General features: G+C 41.3%; 1 protein-coding gene across 2 annotated transcripts in view; it reads left to right on the top strand.

Moving 5' to 3' along the window:
* Positions 1 to 942: 942 nt before the first annotated feature.
* GLG1 (golgi glycoprotein 1) overlaps positions 943 to 11,534 on the top strand; it is a 149,242-nt gene continuing 138,650 nt past the window's right edge. For both annotated transcript variants that reach the window (XM_058528270.1, XM_058528269.1), the window contains exon 1: positions 943 to 1,407. In XM_058528270.1, the coding sequence (XP_058384253.1) occupies positions 958 to 1,407 (450 nt within the window). In that variant the 5' untranslated portion in view covers positions 943 to 957. The remainder of the gene's footprint in view (positions 1,408 to 11,534) is intronic.

Here is an 11,534-nt window from a genome sequence, read left to right as displayed (position 1 = left end):
GGGAAGATTTCTCTCCTAAGGAGAGGGAAGGGACACTGGGGTGAAGTGAAACAACCAATCCCTGCCAGAAGTGCTGCTGAAGATGCTGCAGGCAGGTCAGCAAGAACAGATATCCAGGCACAGACTTAACCTGAGGCCTCAAAGACGTGTTTTGTTATTTTCTTTTCTCCTTTAAACATGAATTTCAGTTCTGGCTTACAATCAAGAGTCACGCACAAAGGGCTTCACAGTTTATTTATAACATTGGCTATAACTTTTTGAGTTCTATATTGTGGGCCAGGCACTTTCCTTATTATGATTCCAATCTTCACAATTATATTTTACATTAGAGCTCCTCCTCTTCTATCTCAGACGAGAATGAGGCTCCGAGAAGTTAAAGGACTTGCCTAATCTGCCCAAGAGCAAGGATTATAACAGGTCTTTTCTTATCCCGTGGATAGGAACCGTGCTCCTAAACCTGATTCAATGCCGCCTTCTTCTCTGGGTAAGAAAGACTTCTAAGGCAGGTGGAAGGAAGCAGGGAGAGAAGCAACAAGAGGCTCTTAGATTCCCGAACACACCCGACCGTGTAAAGTTCACCTCTACACACATAAAGTTTTTTTTTTTCAAGCCATTGAACCGCCGACAGACTCTACCGGCCATCTTAGTTGTGGCAATCCCAATTCCTTTTTATTTTTCTGTGACGACAACCAAGGGAATTAGGCAAAGCCCCCATACTCAGGCTTTTTAAGGAGCACCAGCGTCTCCCCGGGCAAAGAGCGCCGCTCTCCCGCCCGCCGAGGCCCAGGGCGTGGGCCGTCCCCAGCGCGGCCTTCTCTCGGCCTCTGCTTCCAGCTCCCGGGTCGGCGCCGGCCCGGGAGAGGCTCGGGTGAGCCCGCCGGGCCCCGCCCCGCGGCCCCGCCCCCTCACTTAAATACGCGTCGCCGGCGGGCGCGTCGAGCTCGCCGCGGACCCAAGATGGCGGCGTGTGGACGTGTACGGAGGATGTTCCGCTTGTCGGCGGCGCTGCAGCTGCTGCTGCTCGCCGCGGCCGGGGCCCAGAAATACCTGAGCCAGGGCGGCCACAGCCAGGGCCAGGGCCCGGGGGCCAAAGTTATTTCCTTCGTAGGGCAGCCTGGAGGCGGCGGGGCAGGGGGTCAGCAGCCGCCTCAGGCATCTCAGCTACAGCAGCAGCAGCAGCAGCAGCAGCAACAGCAACCGCAACCGCAACCGCCTCAGCCACCGCAGCAGCTTTTCCCGGCGGGTGGGCCTCCGGCCCGGCGGGGCGGAGCGGGGCCCGGCGGGGCAGGCGGCAGCTGGAAGCTGGCAGAGGAAGAGTCCTGCAGGGAGGACGTGACCCGTGTGTGTCCCAAGCACACCTGGAGCAACAACCTGGCGGTGCTCGAGTGCCTGCAGGACGTGAGGGAGGTGAGGAGGCAGGACGGGGCCGGGAGGGCCAGGCCTGGTGCGGCCCCGAGGGTGTCGCCGGCCTTAGAAGCCGCTGACGCTGGTTTGCTGTGTCTCTTGCTTCCTCTGCTGCACTCTCTCCCTCCCTCCCTGCCCCTCGCTTCCCGGCGCGTTCCAAAAAGAGGACCCCACCCCCACCCCTCGTTCCCTCCCTGGTGCGGGGGGGTCTGGAAAGGAGACCCCGACTCCTGCCGCGATCGGCGAAGGCCCACAGCGTGTTTATGTTTGCTCGGGTCTTTTGTGTGATGTTCTAAGCACAGTGGCTCCTCGCCGAAGACCTGCTCAGGATTTTGCCATCGGTTTCGACTTGGATAATTCGTAGCAACCTTTGTAAACATGCAAAATGTTGGCGTACTTGAACTGTTAAAGAATGATCTGCTCTTTATTGGCAGTAGGTAATGTTTGTTTAGGTAACTCGGGTGCTATTCTGATGTGTATTGTAATCAGCAACCCAATTTACCGTCTTGACCGCATTCTTTTGTAACTCGCAAATTCCTGTTATCTACCGGCTGCTGAAAATAACGTGTGCCTTTTTTCCCCTTCACTTCTTTTGTTCAATTTGTAGTGAATCTCAAGTTTAAGCTATTAGTCCAAGTGATTTAGAGTTCCAAAGCTTGAAAAGTTGGGGCAGCATTTGAAGCTGTAATACATATACAGCATTTGTGTTGGGGTTGTGAGGTCTTGCTTTTCTGATGTGTGAATGATTTTAACAGTACCTCTTAATGATCTAGATTTGATGTTTGATGTGATTCGGTTAAGTGACATAGAAAATTTCTTCTCTAGATTTAATGCTGCAGACATAAGTGCGTATTGGACAATTTTCAAAGTTTTGGAGCAAATCTGGTAGCGATACTTTTTTTTAATTTAATGTTTAGATACATAGAATTAGGCCCAAAGGTTGATGAGTAGAATGAAGCTGCTGCTTGACACAGTTTTGTTTGGGAATTTGTGTCATCAGAATTGTCTAAGGTGTTCATGGTCATGGGAAGACCGCTGGTTTATAGAAAATTGCTAGTCTTAGCAGTTTTCCACCCTCATCACACTGTGATATTTGCTCTAGAACAATATCTATATTCTATACAGAGCTTTTTGGAATTTTCTAGTTGGTCTTTGGGGATATATAGTAGATGTTGTTCTCTCAAACTAGAATCCTAATATTGGTGACCAAACACTTTGTTAGTGGTTTGTCGCAGAAACAGGACATTATTAGGGAAAGTGGCAAAAAGTGGCCCATTCAAGGAGTAGATGTCTGTTTCTTTGTGTGCATTAGGGATGTTTGGAAACCTCCACTTACAGGAGCAGTCTTTCTTTGTCATACATGTAGAAGTGTGTAGCAGCATATATATCCATAAATAGCTTAGATTTGACCACTTTTGGAGTCTGTTTAATTTAATAGGTACTGTCTGTCTTGGATTACTTAGTGCAAAGAACCTGGCCTGAAAATGTAGTCCTTGCTCCATCTTTGACTGTAAGATTCTCAGGAAAGATATTGTTTCAGTACCTACATTTTCTTCCCTTTTTTTTTTTGTCTGGGAAAGGTTCGCCCTGAGCTAACCTTTGTTGCCAGTCTTCCTCTTTTTTTCCCTCCTCCCCGAAACCCCAGTACATAATTGTATATTCCAGGTATAGGTCCTCCTAGTTCTTTTATGTGAGCCGCCTCCACAGCGTGTCTACTGACAGACAAATGGTGTGGTTCCATGCCCAGAGCTGAACCAGGCCCCTGAAGCAGTGTGCTGAACTTTAACCGCTAGGCCATCTGGGGCTGGCCCTACATTTTCTTCCTTTATGGGGATGATATATAAACTCTTTGAGAATAGTTGACTAGGTCTTATATTTCCTTTGTAGCTGTCGAGAGTACCTGATTCAGTGCTGAGATGCAGTAAATGTTGTCAGATGATTGAGGATGACTAAACTAATGGAGTCAGTTTTATGCTCCAGAGGAAGAAAAGGTGTCATGTAAATTGGAGGTGGGGGTGTTTTGGGGGGCAGGGGTTTCCAAATTTCCAATTTAATTAATTTTCCTCCAATTTTGTATACGTAAAAATTGAAAGAAAAGTACCATGAACACCTGTGTATATTCTTCAGGAGGTGGGGCTATTTTTAAACTACATTTTTTTTTCTTTAAAGATAGCAAAAGGAGGGCCCACCCCGTGGCTTAGCGCGCGCGCTCCGCTACTGGCGGCAGGGTTCGGATTCCAGGTGCACACCGCCGCCCGGCTTCTCTGGCCATGCTGAGGCCGCGTCCCACATACAGCAACTAGAAGAATGTGCAACTATGACATACAACTATCTACTGGGCCTTTGGGGGAAGAAAAAGGAGGAGGATTGGCAATAGATGTTAGCTCAGAGCGGGTCTTCCTTAGCAAAAAGAGGAGGATTAGCATGGATGTTAGCTCAGGGCTGATCTTCCTCACACACACACAAAAAAAGATAGCAAAAGGAAATTTTATTCCACTTAGTTTGAGAATTAGTTAAATCTGATTTATGTATTTGAAAGAGCATAACTTAATGACAGAAGTAAAAGAGCTAGGCACATTTGAAGTGAAATTGTGGAATATGTTTTGTATTTCCTTTTTGGTAAGTAGAACTGTTTGATAGGGAAGTAGACGTGCTTGTTTATCCCTTTGGATACAAATTTGGGGAAGATTTTTCTCTGTGTAGTTGCTATTAGAATTATGAAAAGGCAAAGCGTGTAAGTATTTAAATGGCAGTATGGTAAACCACATTTTTATTTTGAAACAACATGGGAATATTTAGTGTTAGGTTAAGTCTGAAGTTCAAATATTTTAAGGTTCTCTCCAATGTAGTGTTCAAAGTTATGTAGTAATTCACTTACACAATTTATTTGAAGGTATTTATGGTTACCTTTAAATAATTTCAACTGATACTTTCATTTTATTTAATGCAGCATATGCCAACAAATTAAAAATCTACGTGTAAATTATAGTAAAACTGCATATAGACTATAGATTAGTTCACACCTTTTCCTCCCTCAGTCATTGTGGCCGTTATTTTGAAAGTGTGTGCTCTTCTTTTTTTTTTTTTAACTCTCAGATGAGTCATGGTTTTTAAAAGGTCAAATGTACCCAGTCGGCCCACTGTTAAATAGTAGGTGTAATAACAATATTGGTGGGATAGTAGTCCTGGTTATATGTATATATAACTAGTAGTAGTTGTAGTTATAAAAAATATAACTAGAAAGTATAAGGGGAAAAATACACCCTGGCTGGTTTTAACAGGTGGAGGAATAGCAATACCAAAGAAAAAGAAGATACTACACTTCTAGCTAGTATTTGATAAAGAGATAAGACATGCTTTATGTTGAGAGTGATTTTAAAATACTTCATATATTTTTGGCTAAAATTATCAGTTGTATCTTGTGTTTATAAGTTTCAGATGGAGACATTGGTTCCTTAGGAGAGGTTTATTAGTGATGTGCAGTGATGTGCATAGTTTTTCTTAGATTTAAAAAAACCAAAAAACCTTCTACTATGGAAAATTTCAAACATACACGGAAGTTGAGAGAATAGTATGATGACTCTCCATGTATGCATCACCTAGCTTCAACTATCTGTACTTTTTTTTTTTTTTGGCACATGAGTTGGGAGACTGGCATATTTTAAAGCAAATCCCTGACACTATGTCATTTCACTTATAAATACTTCAATATGTGTCTCTGATAAGGACTTAAAAAAAATAAAACTAGAACCTAAGTGTAATTTTTTAGTATTTAAAAACATAATGAAATATTTCTTCTAAATTTCATGGTACCTTCTCTTGTTATATCAGTTTAGATTCTCTTGATATATCAGTTTTAGATTATAAATTTGTGGACCACTATCTCTAGGCTATGCACATAGCGAATGCTTTGTAAATATTTACTTAAGGTGTACTATTTTATGTTTTGAACAGGAATTAACATTTCATCATTACACACTGTAAACCCACTTTCAAACTCATAAAGTGAACGTTTTCCTTACTGTATGCTTAACCTTTCACTTAACTGTATCCTAAGGTAGTGTACCACCCTATCTATATTATTTAATATTCTTGATAGTCCTGTGAGGTAGTGTTATCTTATTATCTGAGTTGAGAAATAGGCTCATAGAGATGAAGTAATTTGTCCAGTGTTACATGCTAAGTAGTAGAGCTGGTATTTAGCAAGTTTTCTTTCTTTCTTTCTGTTTTTTTGTGAGGAAGATCAGCCCTGAGCTAACATCTGATCCCAATCCTCCTCTTTTTTGCTGAGGAAGACTGGCCCTGAGCTAACATCCGTGCCCATCTTCCTCTACTTCATATGGGATGCCGCCACAGCATGGCTTGACAAGCGGTGCGTTGGTGCACACCTGGGATCCCAACCTGCGAACCCTGGGCTGCCGAAGTAGAGAGCGAGAACTTAACCACTGCGCCGCGGGGCTGGCCCCTAGCAAGTTTTCTCTGATTTCAAAGACCTTACTCTTTCAAGTCTACCCTGGATAGTTGCAGCTAGCAAAAGTAGTACGTGACTGTTGAGAATGTTAGGGGTTTATAAATGGACGCAAAATGAGAGGGGTCACCTGGAACTAGAATCCTCTTTTTCTTCACTACTGAGAACAATTGGATAGCAACAGCTCTTATACATTGGAATATTGTAGATTTTTCAGACAGACAAACCAGCATTATTAGACAAAGCTAATTTAGTTACTAGTCTGAGTCTATCAGGAGCAGAATTTCTACTTAATGAAAAGATTTTCAAATCCCATCTCACCTTAAGCGGGATTTGTACTAGTGTAATGGAAGAATTTAGATATATTTCCCGACTATTTGTATTTTTTTTTAACATTTTTTTAAAATTTTATTTATTTATTTTTGTGTGTGTGAGGAAGATCAGCCCTGAGCTAACATCCATGCTAATCCTCCTCTTTTTGCTGAGGAAGACTGGCTCTGAGCTAACATCTATTGCCAATCCTCCACCTTCCCCCCCGCCCCAAAGCCCCAGTAGATAGTTATACGTCATAGTTGCGCATCTTTCTAGTTGCTGTATGTGGGATGTGGCCTCAGCACCGAAGCGGTGCGTCGGTGCGCGTGCCAGGGATCCGAACCGGGCCGCCAGTAGTGGAGCACGAGCACTTAACCGCTAAGCCAGGGGGCTGGCCCCGACTATTTGTATTGAACCCATGGAACAGCACAGAGTGAACTAGGACTAGAGCTGGCACTGCCTAGGACTAGAGCTGGCACTGCCTGTAACTAATTGTATGACTGTGGGCAAGTCATTTTACCTCTCTGAGTCTCAGTTTCCTCATGTGTTAAATGAGAGGTTTGAGTGATAGTACAATTTCTAAGATCCCTGTCATTTAACCTAGATGAGTTGTTTCCTGTAAACATATATTCTCTATATGTATATCTTATATAGTTACTAGGATTTATATGTGTACTATCTCCTGATTCCTTATTTGTTCATGGGGGGAAAATAGTGATATGAATAAAGCAAAGAGCAATTAGTCCAAACATTGTTTGCCATTAGGATATATTATAATTGTTTTCTTTGAGCCACTGTGGAACTTCTGCCTATGCTAACTCTCAGTGGTTGGAAGCAATCTAACCACGTAATCAAGGCATTATTGATCTCCTGTTATGTGCCTATCATTATGGAAGAACACGGATACTTTAAGACACTACCATTGTTTACAGTTGGTTTGATAAATTAGATCATGAGCAAAAACAATTATATAAGAGAATGTTAATCACTTGGTGTCATATAGACAGTAAATTCTTTAGGGCAATGAAAAGAGCACAAAATTAGGATTTAGACTTAGGTGGAACCCAGCTCTGCTACTCTTAGCCTAAAAATCTTACCACGTTTTTTTTCTCCTTAAGTAGGGCCTGTCTACTTTAGCCCTGTCGTAAATGAAGATACACGTGAATTCTTGACTTGGATGTGCTAATTATATTTTTTTAATATATATTAAATGAAATATATGGTCATTAAAGTGTATTATACTAACACATACCACCTGAAATCATCTTGCTTATCACCTATAGTACATGTTTTGGAAAATACAAAGACTGGATTATCTCTTAAGATCCTTCCAGCTCTGGTACTTTGTTTGTTTGTTTGTTTTTGAGGAAGATCCGCCCAGAGCTAACATCTGCCAATCCTCCTCTCTTTTTTTGCTGAGGAAGAGTGGCCCTGGGCTAACGTCCATGCCCATCTTCCTCCACTTTATATGGGATGCTGCCACAGCATGGCTTGCCAAGCGGTGTGTCGGGGCGTGCCCGGGATCCGAACTGGCGAACCCTGGGCCGAGGCAGTGGAGCGTGCGCCCTTAACCACTTGCGCCACCGGGCCAGCCCCTCTGGTACTTTGTGATTCTGTGCTCTGTTGGAATATAAAACGTGCAAGGGAGTCATAAGCACAGGTGAAAAGGGAGATGCTTTGAGAAATTAAGGAGGCTGTACTGACTGAAGTAGAGGGTTTGAGAATTTTTTCAGTCTAGATTATAAAGGATCGTCCATGTACCACTGGCTCATTCTTCAAGTAAAGCCCAGAAATGGGATGTGTTTTATCCCAACCTGAGATAAAAATATTCCTGGAGATAAGTGAGAGTTAACTGTAAATTAGCACTGTCATTTATGGCAAACACTTTTTAAGAAATCTCTTAATCAGAGTGCTTTACAGTATATAGTTGCTTAATAATTCATTGTTCTTTGGAAGAAAATAAAATGTTTGAACAGTCCAAAAGATGAAATGGTGCTTTTCTTTTGTGTGCATTTCTCCTAATTTGTGTTCAAAACAAATTTAGTCAGCAACAATCCAAAAAAATCGTTTCCTGTTTATATGAGATATTTATATATTTTGAAAAGAAGCAGTTAAAATGGCTTATAGGATGTCATGCAAATTAATTTTTCTTCCTTCAGCAAGCATTTATTGAATACCTACTATGTGCAAGACACTGTGCTTACTGTTATAGGATACAAATATATGTTAATAGCATTTATTGAGGGCTTCTGTGTGCCCTGTCCTAAGAGACCAGGTGTTTTCTAGGCATTATATCTCATTTAATCCTATGAGAGATGTATTATTCTTATTTTTTTTAAATTATTTTTTTAATGAGGAAACTGCCTCAGGGCCAGCAAGTAGTGGAATTAAGATTTGAAAGCAAGTCTGTCCAACTGTAAAATAGCTCATTCCCTCTGCCCCATCCCTGTGGTAGTTCAGTGTGGTAGTCCCCAGCTATATGTAGCTATTGAGCAGTTGAAACCTGAGTAGTCTGAATTGAGATGTGATGTAAGTGTAAAATACACACTTGATTTTGAAGACTTAGTGCAAAAAAAGTAAAATATCTCATTAATTTTCTTATTGATTACATGTTTAAATGACAATGTTTTGGATATTTGGGGTTAAATACATTATTAAAGTCAACGTTACTTTTTATTTTTTAATGAAATAGAAAACATAAAGTAGAAAACATAAAATAATGTGTATGGCTCATATTCTATTTCTGTTGGACAGCACTGATCTAGGAGAAGAAAAAGATGTCTTCACTAAAACCATAATACAAGTTATAAAGTAGTAAATACCATAAGAGAAGGATAAATTAAATGCTATCGGCATACGGTAGAGGAAATAGTTGGGAAGATCAGGAAAAAGCTCTTCAGTACTTTTCATTCTTCTTAAGTTGATTGTTCATATCTTGAAATTCTTAATTTAGCTACCTTAAAATGCCTCGTGATCTGGTTAATAGATGGGATCTCATCTTCCCCTTGCCTGATTTATGAGTTGTAAGGGCTGCTGTAGCTCCTTCAACTTGAAAGGAACAATATTTATAAAACTGGAAATCAGTAAGTGACTCATCTTTATTTGGTTGAGTTAGATCAGTTTGAAACTTAAGAATCTCAAGTGATGGCCCTCAGAGCTGTGCCAGTACTAACCCTTGTATCTGCATTAAAATAGAGTGTGGAGGAACAAGAAGCGTGGACTGGAATCTAAAAACAATGCGTTAAGAGAATCAGGCTTCTGTTTTCATTCAGCTTTAATAATTTTACTGAAATTAGAAAATTATGTTAGATTGAATGCATGGTATTTTCAGTATCTATAAATTCTCCTGTTGAAGGCTTAAATAACATGTATAACTCTTTGTAGGAGGAGTCATAGTGAAAATGGGTGCCGACTTGAATTCCTGGATCTGTACACTTGTAAAATAGAACATACTCTTAAACGTTTTTGTGTTCCTTTAAAAAGTAACAGATGTGATGTATATTTAAAATCATAAATAAGATAAACAGTTAAGTGAAATGATATGCAAGAAAAATTAACCAGGAGAATGTGCATATAAATTGTAAATTCAAATGCAAAGTTACAAAAAAAAAAAGAATGAAAGAAAACGAAATCATGTTTAAAGAAAGTACTCTGGTATCTAGCAAGGTTTCATTTGTAGTTTAAGTTTAAACTAGAAGGACAGCCTGCAAGTCACTTAACAGAATTCCCAAAGTTCCTACATTGCCCAAATCAGCTGTGTAATGTGATCAACAACATGAAGTGGACAGAAACTTCAAGGAGGGAGAAGGGGATGTAATGGAGAGTTTTATTCATGAACAAAATCTGCCATCTGTTAATTAGTGCCTATTACACGCCTATTACATCTGAAATAAAAATCGAAAGAGATAAGGTCCTATAGTCATGTGGAGCTAGTGAAAGGAGAAGCAATGTGGTGAATGGCGAAACAGAATGGGCTTTGGAACTAGAGTCCTGGATTCAAATCCCAGCTCACTTACTACTTACTGGGACCTTGGACGAATTAATCTCTTCAACTTTCAGTTTTCTTATCTATAAAACTGAGGTAATGAAATGTACTCCCACAGGGTTATGGTGAGGATGAAGATATTTTAAATATGTAGACCATGCATCAAATTACATTCGCCCATAAATGATCTTTCCCTTCCCTTTCTCTTGGTTGTTGCGGGTGAAATCACTCAAGATAAGGCTTTCTGTTCACTGTCTTAAGAGAAATGTGAAGTGAACTGTAATGCGCCACACCTTTTATATAATCCTTCCGAGGCTCCTTCAAGAAAACGTAGATTGAACTTGAAGAGTTAGGTCAAGGACATTTATAGAGTCTTTTCTGGGTATTTAAAATGTGTACACATTGAGATTATGGAGTGCAAAGGGATGAATTCTCTTGGTAAAGGAATTCAGTTCTACCAGATGTTCTTTAGTTCTCTGCCTAAATGATGCCTAAATTTGAAATATGCTGCCTGTCAAACAAAGGAAAACTTCATTCTCTCAGATAAGAGGAAAAAAATTAGTTCTTTTTTTTTGAGGAAGATCAGCCCTGAGCTAACATCCATGCCAATCCTCCTCTTTTTGCTGAGGAAGACCAACCCTGAGCTAACATCTATTGCCAATCCTCGTCCTTTTTTTCCCTTTTTCTCCCCAAAGCCCCAGTAGATAGTTGTATGTCATAGTTGCACATCCTTCTAGTTGCTGTATGTGGGACGCTGCCTCAGCATGGCCGGACAAGCAGTGCGTCGGTGCGTGCCTGGGTCCGAACCTGGGCCGCCAGTAGCAGAGCACACACACTTAACTGCTAAGCCGTGGGGCTGGCCCCAAAATTAGTTATTATATTCTGGAGACTGGATTACTCCCTCTGTCGAATGGAATAACTAAGAACATAGCTATTGTATCAGCTGAGAAACAGGCATTGATTTTATCTTTTGCCCTTTGTAAGACCAGATAAATATAAAAATCACTGATATTTTCTCAAAGGTGACAACTTTTAAGAGGGAAAGTAATATGTAACGATTTTTTTTTTTCATGAGGAAGACCAGCCCTGAGCTAACATCCATGCCAATCCTCCTCTTTTTGCTGAGGGAGACCAGCCCTGACCTAACATCTATTGCCAATCCTCCTCCTTTTTTTCCTTTTTTTCTCCCCAAAGCCCCGGTAGATAGTTGTATGTCGTAGTTACACATCCTGCTAGTTGCTGTATGTGGGACGCCGCCTCAGCGTGGCCGGACAAGCGGTGCCTCAGTGCGCGCCCAGGATCCGAACCCAGGCCACCAGTAGCGGAGCGCGCGCACGGAGCGAGCGCCCTTAACCGCTAAGCCAT

This window comes from Diceros bicornis, chromosome 32 (assembly GCF_020826845.1).
Source record: "Diceros bicornis minor isolate mBicDic1 chromosome 32, mDicBic1.mat.cur, whole genome shotgun sequence".
In the NCBI taxonomy this organism is placed as follows: domain Eukaryota; kingdom Metazoa; phylum Chordata; class Mammalia; order Perissodactyla; family Rhinocerotidae; genus Diceros; species Diceros bicornis.
Note: the sequence above shows the minus strand (reverse complement) of the source record. Positions and strands in the feature narration are given on the sequence as shown.